Genomic DNA, 14,916 nt, shown 5'->3' on the forward strand with positions numbered 1-14,916 from the left:
GTTTGGTTGTTTGTTTTGGTGCAAATGATAGCTAAAAATGTGGCTTCCACATAATTTAAACATTGACTGATTGGTGAAAACACATTTAAAAAAGATCACAACATTCGTTCTGACCCAGTTTAGTTTATGGGACACCCTGTACAGTGCAGTGCCGGTCAAAACTATGCTTTATCTGTTAATAAACATGATAAATGTACTGAAACGTTTTGTTCTTAGTTCATATGGTCCCATATCACTTGAACATATGGTGTTATCAAAAACGCTTAATTAAGGGTATTGTTGGTCGAGGCAGCCATTCATTATCTAAATCAATTATTGAAAAATAACACTTTGATATTTTGCAAATCACATACTTTGAAAACTTGCTTGATTTATTGTTATTAATGAGTTATGTACGTTTTACAAAAGTGTTGTTATTTCAGCCCTCTATACACCATAACTCAAGAACCAGGACCTATATACAAGAGTATAATGTGATATTTTAATTCTTCTACACACTCGCTATGAAATGATTAATGCAATTTTTGCCAAAGCTCACTACCATTCGCAAGATGCTGCGAACTACCAAATCGCAAGTACACTCCTCACGCCTAATTAAAGGATCAAAAAATTTCATTCAATATTTTTCACTAAAAACAAAATTATCTTTCAAGATGTTTCAAGTGCTAAATGAAACAGTAATGACGAGACTTTTACAGTGTTTAGTAGAGCATGGACAAGGCCACATAAAAATATTAGATACAAGTATGGTCAAGATAATCTGGATGAAATTTTTTGATCCTTTAATTACTTTGAAGAGTATAGTTGCTAACCTTAATTTGGCATTTACTGAAATTATTAATAAAACTTCCTCAAGTGCAAGGTCTCTGACCAAATATGATAGGGCCTACTGGTGATTACAGTTATCTGGTTAATATGCGCACGAAATTAAGGGATCATATACGTGTATCGCGATCATCACATGTTTTATATTATATTTATATACAGGGTGTAACAATAAAATTTGTACAATTTTGATATAAGAATGGCACAAGTGTGCCGCTTATTTTGTGGTTTGATATTTATATGTCTATCAAGATAATTGTTTTAGCCACCAGATAAACTTTATTCCAATAAAATCGATGGTATACAAGTGAAGATATGGCCAATTATGTAACCTAGTCTTAAAACCGCGTGGGCCACTTTTGTCTAAGTGTTACAAAAGTGACTGACTGGAGTTGAACCCTGGACCAGTTGGACGGTGCTCCTATGATAGATAGTTTTAAACAATGGGGTATTCGAAGTGGTAGAAAATGATTACATAAGCACTGACATAACAACCTCATTTACTAGACATCGTGGCTGCAGCTCAACAACTTCATTCACGTTAGAAGAGCGCATTTTTATGGTTGTGACATTCGGTAGCCCATGGAGTCAAGCAGAAACCATACGATTGTTTATATCTCATTTTCCAAACTCACGTCTTCCATCAAGACATACTATTACATAGAACTATGAGAAGTATGTAGAATTTGTCAACAGAAATGCTGGCAATAGTGGTCGCCCCAGAACAGCTAGAAGCCCGGCTGAATTTAATTTCAAAATTGTATTGTTTTGTACTTATGGATGCAAAAACTGTTCTCAGTTTTACCAATGATATCTCAGGGATATGAGAAATTACTTTATAAGATTATTTTAAAGAAATTTCATGACTTCCTTTATTTTAAAGAAATATCATATCATTATTAAGTTCATGTTAATTATATGCAGAAACACCACTTATAATTATTTTGTGTCAGTTCTTTGATGTTTAATGCACGATAAGCATATATCTACGCGGTTCAAACTTGATATGCGCAAACATGGCAAAAGTGGCCCAACACGTTTTCTGGACGATTTAATTAATCGGACATAACTTTTGAACCCAAGCTAGTAAAGAAACCAACTAAACGTCTTCTTTTAGCCAAGATATTACTGATTGTATTGCATATAACATTTGTGCCATAACTCTTTTATTTTTTTCCTGAGAAGTCAAAATGCAATTGTATAAATTTTATTGTTACACCCTGTATATTTAGATCTCGGATTCAGTTCAAAATGAATGCATAATTTTTAACTTATATTTTCTTTTCTTTATCAAATTTTTAATCATTTTCTGCCTTTTTGTGGTAATTTTTATTCTGTGAACTGTGTATGTGTGTGCAAATTGAGGGCGCTATTTACATATATTGTAAATTTAATTTAGCCCAATTTTCGAAATTTTCTTTGCTATTGTTACTCAATTGTATGATGTTTTAATGCTGTTTACAAGTGTCTACCCTTTGTAAATATGCAAACAAGATTTGAGATAAATAGCGCCATCAGTGTTCAACTTTATTTAAAAATTAATACAGTTTACATGCTATCAAACAACTATTATGCATGTACTGTTAATTTTTTTTTAAATTTATTTATATAACATTCGGCCGAAGCCAGGCTAAGCCCAATAGTGCTGAGAGGTTACCAAATTTGAGGGATGCCATCCGGATATGCCATCCGGATCGGACGTTTTTGGTACATAGCAACATAAAATTGGAATAAAAAGTTGATCTTTTGTGATAGCGAACCTTAGAGATAGCGAACCTTCAATATAATTAGTGAGAGCGGACCTTATTTAAAATTAGAGATAGAGAACCTTATTTAAAATTAGTGATATCGAACCTTAGAAATACCGAACCTTATTCAAAATCAGTGATATCGAACCTTAGGTATAGTGGACCTTTTTCGTAATTAGTGATAACGAACCTTAGGGATAGCGAACCTTAGAGATAGCGGTCCTTAGAGATAGCGAACCGTCGCCTGCTTGGGACGGGTGCGTTATCCTCTCCCCTGGCTTCTATACTGGTCTGCTTGGTTGAAGCATTTGGCAAAAAAAAGTTTGCTTCTAGTAGCCCGCGCGCATATATAGGGGCCTATAATTGCATTCTGGCGGCCTTTTTTATGCATTGAATTTTAAAAAAATTGTGCTCAAAAATCCTTAAAATCAGATTAAATGAAAAGAAAGAAAGAAAAAAGAAACGTGGTTAGAAATAATTACACGATCAGTGCATGGAAGCAACCAGGAAGCAATGAAAATGTTAATAATCAGGGGGTTAACTAACGCGGGAGTGACAAACAAACAGATTGTGAAGTGGTTCCTGTTGTGCAATGCAGTTTTTTAAAATTAAAAATTAAAAAACCGTAATGCTCTTTTTAGATCTGCTATAGAAACAAACTTTTCTGGGGGAGGGGGCTAATAATAGGAAATTTATTAAGTACTATATAAATCACACTGATGTATCATGGTTTCATCAAAGTATTAGAATACTTCAGTTTAACATGTTTAATGGCATAACTTTCCCACAACTTTATCACGTGCCCTTAAAATAAAATTCTTCCATCACCGTGACTCTTCATATAATTTCAAAAATAGAAATTGCACTCTTATCACCAGGAACTAACAGACATATGGTATACTTTCAGTCCAGTGGCAGCAATTCAAGCAGCACACATCATCATGGAATTATACCTCGTTTTATTCATGCTGGTGGCTTCGGCCTCGGCATACTGGGTTCCAAGTAAGTATTTTATATTTAATTAAGTAATTACCAATAATTAAATAACAATTTCTAATATCAAATACATATTTTGTTCGTCACTGGTGAATCTACCCGGGCGGCGTATAAAGTTGCTCATACGACGTAACATGAGCCTCATTTTAACTTCAAAACGGGCTTCAAAGTCAGGATTTGAAGAACTCTAACACTACAGCCTCTTATATACAATGTTAATCTAGGCACAAACAGAGCTAAACAGCGGAAATATGTCAGGTAACGCTGATGGGTTGACGCCAGGGTAGTTTTAAATATCCAGATAAACTAACTTTCTCGTGATAAACTTGATCGAAAAACTTAGTTAATCGATAAACCGGCGATAAACGTATATAATTTTCGATAATTTAACCCCGTCAATCGGGCGAAACACTAAATTATGGAGTGTTTAGCATAGGCTTTATTAGAATTAGAAAAACGAAGCTTATCAAAGAACTATAAACTTTGGTGAAAACTCCTGTGAAAAACAGTTTTCAATGATTAGCTACAATAAACGGAGTTTTTCGTTTGGTAACTTAAGTTTTTCTTGAAAAACGCAGTTATATATGCAGTTATATATATGGCCTATAATGTTTTTGAAATGATATTAAAACTTAGTAAACGATTCGCGATATAGTTTTTCACCGTCACATATTTGGGAAGGGGAATACTAATTTTAGTATTTGCAAACAAATATTCGATAGCGAAACCTTTTATGCGTCAACAATCTTTTTAAGAAGGCGAAAAGGACTTGGATTAACAGATTATAAGGAATACTTGTTAAAGTATTCCACACTGAATTCGAATAAAAAGTCGTGAGTCTGAACCAGGTGTTACCACGAGTTCTGAACATATGTGACCGTACACCACGAATGAGTCGTAAAGTCGGCCTCTGTCAATTTTGTTTTATTTCGTGTTTAGAAAATATTATAACATAAGCTTTAAAATGGTATATCATTTGACTTCAAACGATATCCAGAAGCGGGTTTTTTTTGTTGAACTTTGCAACAAAATAGTATACCTTTTTCGGTTCTACATGTCTCTTTTTCCACATTGCTGGTAAGAAATATCAAACAGTTTTTTTGTTCTTTATGACCAGAGGAAAAGTTCGACATATCACACGACTCTTTAGGATATTTGGTTTAAAAGATAGAGGGTTAAGTGCACAAAGTACAACGAATTGGTTTGTGACCGAATGCAAGACATCAAGGCATCTAAATATACAGATTTGGTGTAAAAACAACGGTTATGGAGAAAATCACGAAATAGTTAAATTTGGCCAACTTTTTTGTACATCAATATACAGGGTTCGAATTAGCATGTGGGCGAATTGGTTTGGGGCTGAATTGACGAATAGTATTGATAATCGATATTGATATTTTTACCCACGTGATATTTCGATATGATGATTCGAATTGTCACGTGATCGTCAAACCTGTAGGAGAAGGTGTCAGTTCTGCAGGAATTGACACAAAAAATCAGTTTATAATACTGGGTGTTGACACTGTGCATCAGGGCAGGGTTAGTGGCGGCGGGAGCATTAAAATTTATGAAAGGGGGGGGTCGGGAACGAGCATATTTTGATCCGGTTCTACTATACTACGCAAAATTGTGCAATTTTACCCTATTTGCGCCCAAAACAATGTGTTTGTCGTATATTCTTTTGTTATTGTTTTTTTTAACAATTCTGTTATGATATGGATAATTTACTGAGCACAATGTATTAGTCATAATCACACGAGACCGTGAGAGAGTAACCGGGAGAGTAACACATCAAGATCATAACATCGCAAAACGAACATATGAAAAGGTTTGTCTATACAAAAACGATTCGCTTATAAATGCTTCTACGTACAGTTTCCACCTCGGTACACCCGAGTACACAGATATTTCCAGCACAGGAAGTCTAGTCTCCACGCAGTCTGTATTATACTACACGGTTGAGTGCATAGCATCATAAGAGCTGTGTGAGATATAGTGGAAAATAGACATCTGAGATTGGTTTTTGCCAATACTTCAATTGTTCCCTTCATCCAAATCAGAATTTTTTTATATCAAGCGAAAGCTAACACTTTCCCCCTAAAACATTTTTTACATTAGGTCAACATATAACGCAATTCAAATATTATAACAAGGCGATTGTGGCAAATCTGTTGAAAACTACCTATACAAGCACATTTTTGACCAAAATGTAGGTTTTAAAAGTCAAAGTGTTCCTTACAATATTTTTCAAATTTTATGTCATTAAATGAAGGAGCACGCTTATATTGGTCATATTCTAGCCATAGGGCCTGCACTTTGGCTCGTTTTTTGCAGGTTTACATGGTCCAATAATCACAAGATGACTGACATGTGGTAACAAAGGCAACAGTCACTGCTATTTGATTACTTCGCCTGTGATTGGCCATCACTGTGATACGATGGTCAAAAAACCAATAGATGACTGACATGACATGACTGGCCATTCAATACATGCCTGTGATACACTATAGCCTTTTCAAAATGTAATACATGTTTGCTTGACTGCATTGGCTATACCCGGGAACAATACACACAGTATATGCATTGGACCAGGGACTGTGTATGAAGGGACTCGAAACGGATTATAGATAGCTATTGACAAGCTATTGTTATCAGGTTATCTTTTATGGCCTTCGATTACATGCGAGTTGCATCGAGGGCGTGATGTTTGTTTTCATATTATTTACTCATGTTGCCCTATTCAAATATTTCTAAAGTTATGTCAAATAGAGTGCTTGCACGACACAAGTGTTTCATAGCATAGGTCCTACAGCGATAATCTTTCTGGGTTTGGAATGTCTCCCTCTATATATAATATCCCAGGAACAACCCATGGCGCTGAGTTTATACTTACTGGTCGCTTAAGATTATTGCGATTTCAACTGCGAGACAGGACTAGAAGCTTTTGTTATTGTAGGAAAGTGCTTTTACTTGATTGATTGCTAATCAATAACTCACAGCTTGGCGACTGATTGTAGATCACTATAAATCGGATGTACTGTTGACCCCCCGCAGTTACGGTTAAGAATAATAGACATACACCGGTTAGTCCATGCTAAGCCAAATAAAAAAAATCATTTGTTGTACGCCCACCTCCTTCCTCACTTTCTGGGATCAGTCTATATTTTTTCATTTTTCAATTTTCATATTACATTAAAAGGTTTCAATACATGAGTGAAATGTTAATGCGTATAAACAAGATTATTAGTCAGCATGAATCACTTGCTAGTGTTTTTGTGGAACTCTAAGGGATCTTACCCCTCATTAATGATGGTTTCGTCGTTTTCATGGCATATGCTGAAATGCCCGAAAACTGCTAGCAATGTCAATTTTACATGAAAACTGCTTTATTTGGTCAATTCAGCAAAAAACAAAACAAAATCAACAGCCCCCTCCCTCCTCACTTTTCCAACTGGGATGCGAAACGGATTAAAAAATTTATGTGGCCATATAGCCGGGTGCTATGTTGGTAATTTGGTATGTTATCAGACCAAAAGGATGTATGCTACGTGTCGGATGTATGTACTGTACTTCTTTTGTCGTGTTACAATAATCGTGATAAAAAGTCCCGAACATTTCTTTTAAAATTAGAGATAACACGCATTCTGCTGTTTTGCTTTTTTGAACAAGAACTATTGTGTGAGCAAAATAACACGGACAGTTTTTTCTTTCGGGTGGTAGAATTGGTTGTAAATTGACAGATTTACCGAGGTTTTTGTAATTTTTGTTTCCATAAAATGTTACTAGAAAAATGCCAAAAATATCACATTTTGGCCAGTAAATTTTAATTTTTTCTGCCTATAAATTAGTTTCGACTTTAAAGTAAACATATATATGGGACATATCATATTTCATTGAGGTGTTCTATGAATGCAACCTTCGCAAAGATCATGGTGCGTCACAACAAATTCCCAAAAATATGGCCACTTGCATGATTTATTTAGGTATTTACGTTTAAAACGATCCCTGCAGCATAGTCTTTACCCAAGACGAAAATTTAAAGTGTGCGCTGAATTTATGCGTGACCCTATCATAATTATAGGGTGCTTGCACGGAAGGTCATTCGTTCAAATCATCCTCAGACACGCTCCAGAAGACATGCAAATGCATGGAGTACAATACCAATTGCCTGTTTAACTGGTATTGATCAAAGTAATTCTTTTGTACTCCATGCATTTGCATATCTTCTGGAGCGTGTCTGGATGATGATTTGAACTAATGACTTTTCGTGCAAGCACTCTATATTCGAAATCACAGCGGCCTTCGCCGTCCAGCCAAAGTGTTTTTAAAATGCATAAAAACAACTTGGTTTTAATGCTAATTATTGCATGTTCCAAGGAAGTCTGATTATCATTATAAAATAGCCGAGTGGGCGGGTTTTCGCTGAAATATTTTTTGTGTAAAAACTGCAGCATTCTATTTATAAAGGAATATATGAATATTAACTGCACAACATGTAGAACGATTCGTGATACCCAATTGTGGTACAGTTGGTGTTGTTTAGCAGGGGAGAATTTTATTTCAATTTTATATACGTCAAAATATTTTTTGAATTTACTGAAAATAAACGCTCAAAAAATGATGAAAAATCTAATGTAATTTTTACATAGAACCCAGATAAAGATTACTGTGTCGTTTTTATGGTAATCTAATCTTCTATTTTCTAAAAAACATCTTGGGGGTTCTATGTGAAAATCTTGAATAAACTGGGGGAAAACCCAACGTCTATACTCCGGGGACTATAGGCCTACAAGAAAATGGCAGATTCCCTATAGGCCTACATTGTATGGACCGATATATCAATACCATGATGCACGATGCAGTCAAAGTTGATATTATCTATTGTGCTCAGCACAATACACGCCGGGAATACACGTATTGTTGTATTTCTATTCTATACCCAGAAATGTTGGAGTTGCCTATAAGCTATATGTTTAAAATTCAATATGGCTACCAGCAACTCATGTGGTTCAATGGATTAGCGCGCTGGACTTGGCGATACTGTATGCAGCTGCGGCGTATGTTCGAGTCCCACCTCTGCCAAACTGAAATTCACTTCTTTTTTTTCACTTTCATATTTGGGAAATGGGACTGGGCGAATTTATGTGTGATTCGGGATCATATTCTTTAGGATAGGGGCTTTTAAATCGGAAAGATAATATGACAAGTTTCGAGTTGAAATGCCAATAGGCCATTTTTCCCGGGAATTTTCTAAATCCGGGTGGTGTCGCGTAAGCCGGAAATTAATCTTTTCTAAAACAAGAGAGACTTGTGTCAAAGACTTGTGCCAGTCTAGGGGAGTGTTCATAAATACTTTGGTGGGGGAGGGGATGGTTGGAAAAGTTGGAACCTCGGACGTCAAATTTTTTGATCCCCCTAAAAAAGGTGGATTTTTTATTCCCCCTTTTATGGTCTAAAATTTTTTGATCCCCCTTCATGTCCTAAAAAGAAACCAAAAATATACATCACTAACAGTAGCATAGATTTCTTTTTGGGGTTGGAGAAAATTTCTTAAAGTCTAGTGAATGCAGCACCTTTTGCCGACAAAATAAGTTTATGGTACAAATGCGCGCGAAGGGCGCAAAAAATTGCTATATTGAAGCTAAACTGGTGAAATATAGTACAAAACCGGAATTAATTTGCGCGAAGCGCAAAAAATTGGCACTTTTAGTTTAAAATTAATAATAATAACAATAATAATAATATTAAATAAATATTAAAACTTTAAAACTTAATGTTATAAAGTTAAAATATTCCCACTTTTATGTTAAATCATTGGCCATTTATTTATATAGTCTATAGTATAAAGATACCACATAATCTACATTTTAATGTGAAAGTCTGAAAGACCATAGTTGAACCAGAGAAGATGAGATTTTGAACATTTATAGTTCAAAATTTAATAAAACAATATAAAATAATAACAATACTATTCAATGTTGCTACACTAAATATATGAAAATAAATAAAACGTATTACTAAAATGAAGCAACCTTCTCAGCAAACACAAAACATTTTCGAGATCATTCGCAAACGGTTAGAAAAGGTTGTCAGAAAATGTTTAAATGTCGGGTTATATAAAGGGTATACAGACGATATATAAAACGTTTTTCATAACATTCAAAAATATTCTAACATTATATTATTTAAGTGTTGACAAAATATTTCACAAAAGAAATGTTTGGAATTTTTTATTAAAAATAACATTTTGAAAACATTTAAAAACTAGAGCGGTTCTCGGCTTTCGCGGTTCTCGGCATTCGCGGTTCTCGGTAGTGTGGGTTGGTCCGTATGTGACGTTTCTGTTCAGAACCTTGTGTGACCCTTCCCCCCCAGAAAAAAATCATCCGCCACCACTGGTTATAACAAGGGCCTTGTAAATGCAACTGGTGAGACAGAGCCTCGAATGACGTTTGTGTGCCTACCAAGTATTGTATGTCCTATAATCTCTTATGTATGACATGGATCTTTACCATGATTGTGCAAGCCAAAAAAATATCATTTCAATACCCCAAACATGCGTTAAAAAAAGAACATGTTTTACACATGCAACCTCAAGTTTAGACATTATAATTTAATTTTCCCTAAACCCTCATGCACGGGAAAAATCATGCCGCCACCATTGGTTATGACAAGGGCCTTTTAGGGTGCACACCAATAAATAACCCCCACTGACTTTCTGTACAGACATGGGCCGGGAAAACAACTCAGTTCTTCAAAACTTCCCCTTTCTGCAAGCAGAAGGTCAGATGACGCATCCATTGTAAAAATTAATATATGGATTTCAGGATTTTTTTTTCAGAAATATTGTAAAAAGTTCAACCTATAACCCATACAGCTAACGCCACCTCACAAACAGCTTGGTGTTTCTGAAATGTAACACATTTTGAAAGTCGTCATAAAAAGTCGGATCCTGCTAAATTTACACAGACAATCTAATTTACAGGCCTAAATGATGATTAAATATGAATCAGGGCCTAATAGTTGCCTTTTAAGCCTTTTCTAATGTATTACATTAAGTCATATTAGAGTCACGCGGTAGCATGACCAGCAAGTTTAAAAAAAAAAACGACTGATAAAGAAGAATAAGAAGATGCACCGCGGGACTATATTTACACGAAACAAAACGCTATTGTTCTATGATATTTTTCGCTGGGTACAAAATATATCTAAAACCATGCTAAATCGTATTTACTATCCAAAGTGTAATATTTTAATAACTCATTAATTCAAAAAGTTACACCAATCATACAGTCAATCCGATTGTTTGATAATAAATAAACATTCTTGCTTTATTTCACGCGGTATTTCATAGCCAAAATTAGTGGAAAATCATAGCTAATCATACTGATATCCACAATCTTTCGTCACTGCTACAGCCATACATGGCTGTCACTGTCGCACTACCTTTTGAGATTCACTTTCAAATATACCCTAGTATATTCCTGGATACCCTACATACAAATTCTGGATCCCATTCGCCAAAAAATCTTTTTCACAATTCTTTTATTCTTTCCGGACCACAGCATACATTCATATTAATAAATACTCCACTTTCACACGTCGTTATAACGGGTCGTCCCCGTGGCGAAGCGGTTAAGGTCCTGGACTTCTAATCCATTTATGAATTTTTGCTCAGGTTCGAAACTTCCCACCACTTTTTTTTCTTAATGTTTTATTAACCAATGTATTGTCATAAATCAAGAATAACACCATCTCGAACATCCATTGCTATTATGATATTTTTTTTTTTTTCATCAAACAAACATGTCTGATTTTTTATTCTCATCTAGGCCTAGGCCTAGACCTACTTTCACCATCCAGATGCTTTCACCATGCCTGACTATCATGACATCTTCGTTATTTAAAACACATTTATCATTGGCTCTGTTCACAGTTCAATCTGAAATTATATTTGCAATAAATATTATAAATTGTCACAAATTAAAATCACAAACCGCGAAAGATCGCCAACAACTGCCGCTGAATATTGATATCAAACTAGATTTCACCGCAGGGCTATAAAGAACCACAAACCGCGACATTTGGATATCCAACTAGATAGCCCAGCAGGGCTACAAAGAATCACACACCACGAAATATGGATATCCAACAGGCTTAAACTATAAATTAGCTCCCGATAGAGGGCAGGGCCTGATAAGGGTAATTAAAATCACAAACCGCGAAAGATCGCTGACAACCGCCGCTTAATAGGGATATCCAACTAGATTGCCCCGCAGGGCTACAAAGAACCACAAACCGCGAAATTTGCATATCCAACAAGATTGCCCGCAGGCTTATCGTTTATAAAGAACCACAAACCGTGAAATATGGATATCCAACAAATTAAGACCACAAACCGCGAAAGATCGCCAACAACTGCCGTTAAATTTGGATATCCAACTAGATTGCCTCGCAGGGCTATAAAGAACCACAAACCGCGAAATTTGGATATCCAACAAGCTTAAACTAATTAACTGCCGATAGAGGGCTTGATAAGGGAAATTAAAATCACAAACCGCGAAAGATCGCCGACAACCTCCGCTTAATAGGGATATCCAACTAGATTGCCCGCAGGGCTACAAAGAACCAAAAACCGCGAAATGTGGATATCCAACAAATTAAGACCACAAACCGCGATAAAATGAAATGAAATGAAATGAAGAGCCACAAACCGCGAAATTTGGATATGCAACTAGATTGCCCTACAGGGCTACAAAGAACCACAAACCACGAAATATGGATATCCAACAAGCTTAAACTATAAATTAGCTCCCGATAGAGGGCAGGCTTGATAAGGGAAATTAAAACCACAAACCACGAAAGATCGCAGATAACCGCCGCTTACTATGCATATCCAACTAGGTTGGCCCGCAGGGCTACAAAGAACCACAAACCGCGAAATTTGGATATCCAACTAGATTGCCCACAGGCCTATAGATTATAAAGAACCACAAACCGCGAAATATGGATATCCAATAAATTAAGACCACAAACCGCGATAAACGAAATGAAACGAAATGAAGAGCCACAAACCGCGAAATTTGTATTTGCAACTAGATTGCCCCACAGGGCTACGAAGAACCACAAACCACGAAATATGGATATCCAACAAGCTTAAACTATAAATTAGCTCCCGATAGAGGCCAGTGCTTGATAGGGGAAATTAAAACCACAAACCACGAAAGATCGCAGATAACCGCCGCTTAATAGGCATATCCAACTAGGTTGGCCCGCAGGGCTATAAAGAACCACAAACATTCAAACACGATTATCTTGCCTAGTCGGGGCATTTAGACGCTTCCGTAGTATAGGCTTAAATATATGCGCATTTACCAGTTCCAACTTGGAAGTAAATCGGACTTACTCTCCGTATCTCTCTGGCATTGTCAACATTGGGTGTGTACTGTTTATATTTACATTTTCTGTACATATTTACTTTGGCTTGAATAATTAAAGTATATTAAAATATATATTGATCATTGTGTACGCCTCAGTCACGCGTGACGAGCAAGTTTTAAAAATAAACGACTGATAAAGTTTTGTTTAATTATTTATTGTCATAAATCATGAACAGCAACTTCAAACATCTATTTTTCGTTTTATGGAGCACTTTGTAACCTGATGACTTTACAAGCTTGGAGCTACTTGGTTACATTCATAAAAAAGAAAAGAAATCTACCAAAAAAACGTTGACAACGTAAAGAAATCAGCAAGTTTAAAAAACCCACCTCGGCTCACTTTTTGAAACTTGGTCCCATTTTGAATACCAACAGGAAATCAGTGTTTTTATTTTATTTCAACAGAATACAGCGTTTCCAACAAGATTACAAGCCTACTACACTTCTGGAAATGTTTTAAATTTATATAAATATGATGAAGTTTAAATTAATACCTTTTACAAATGGGACCAAGTTTCAAAAAGTGAGCCGAGGTGGGTTTTTTAAACTTGTTGATTTCTTTACGTTGTCAACGTTTTTTGGTAGATTGCACATTTCCTCGTTTCAAATACTGTTTTTTCCCTTCCAGGGTGTAGCTAGACTTCTCCGTACTCCACTTGCCAATTGTGCTTCTGGCTATTGCATTTAAGCTTAAAACTCTGATTATTATTTGTGCACAATTGATAGATTTTCACATCTAATCTTTTCAGTCACCGTACGCCCTCTGTTTGTTAGCTTCCCAAGTGGACTACTGACTTTGGATTGCGGATAACTTTTTAACACGGGATTCTATGGAGAGTTAGGCCAATTTCTGGCCTAACTAAAATTGGTCATGATGTAATGCATCTTTAAATGAATCTGGCTTGTGATTGGTCCCCCAGATATCGTTATTGATTGAACAAATTCATCAGGATCGGTAGGGTAAACTAGTAAACCAGAGTTCGTAGTATCTGATCCAAGAAAATGCACTTACTGTGTACGTTTCAACAACCACTGTTGTCTTTGTCAACACTTGATGAGGAGTGACTGCAATCTACTGACAACCAACGCTAGAGGGATATGTAAAATCAGGCGGTTTTTGGCGATTTTAGCCATTAAGCCCCCCCCCCCCACCGCATAAATCTGAAAGCCCCTCTGAGCCCCCCCTCCTGGAGACGCTATTGCAAAATCAATGGAGAGAAACTATACTACCTTGTTTCTTAATAAAATGTAACGGGGTACATCAGGCAACTATGAGAGCCAAAAAGGCCTCAAATTGAGCAAAGAAAGACATTAATTTTCACGTGCATTTCAACCAAGACGCTTCATTAGTGGTGTTCGCCCTTAATGTCATATTATCATGACCGTTTTATTTTGTTTTATGTTAAGGGCTGGGGTATGAACGTTTGGACAGTATTTATTGTGGGACATTAGAGCACATCAGACATATCGAATTGCATTCTGATTACTAAGAATGTCCTGATATCAAATAATTTTGATTTTTTGAAATTCGCAATGTACTAGTAATACACATTTTATGACAAATCATTAAAAATTGATATTTTTGATATATAACAGTCCTCGAAGTAAATTTTATAAATTTAATGATACATTCTTTAAGTATATGCAGCTGGGAGGAAAGGCCGACGATCAATTGAAAATTTTGACCTTTCGTATTGAAGATATGGATTTCCCCCCACCAAAAAAAATAGGTCTTTTTGGGAAATAAAATCCATATCTTCAATATGAAAGGTCAAAATTTTCAATTGATCGTCGGCTTTTCCTCCCAGCTACATACACTTTAAGAATATGTCATTAGATTTATAAAATTTACTTCGAGGACTGTTATATATCAAAAATTTGAAAAATATCAAATTTTAATAATTTGT

General features: G+C 35.7%; 1 protein-coding gene across 1 annotated transcript in view; it reads left to right on the top strand.

The window, feature by feature from the left end:
* The first annotated feature begins 3,453 nt into the window (after positions 1–3,453).
* Positions 3,454–14,916, top strand: part of LOC140165867 (uridylate-specific endoribonuclease C-like) — a 52,661-nt gene continuing 41,198 nt past the window's right edge. The window contains exon 1 of the mRNA XM_072189207.1: positions 3,454–3,575. Within this exon, the coding sequence (XP_072045308.1) occupies positions 3,515–3,575 (61 nt within the window). The 5' untranslated portion in view covers positions 3,454–3,514. The remainder of the gene's footprint in view (positions 3,576–14,916) is intronic.

This window comes from Amphiura filiformis, chromosome 12 (genome assembly GCF_039555335.1).
Source record: "Amphiura filiformis chromosome 12, Afil_fr2py, whole genome shotgun sequence".
Lineage (NCBI taxonomy): Eukaryota > Metazoa > Echinodermata > Ophiuroidea > Amphilepidida > Amphiuridae > Amphiura > Amphiura filiformis.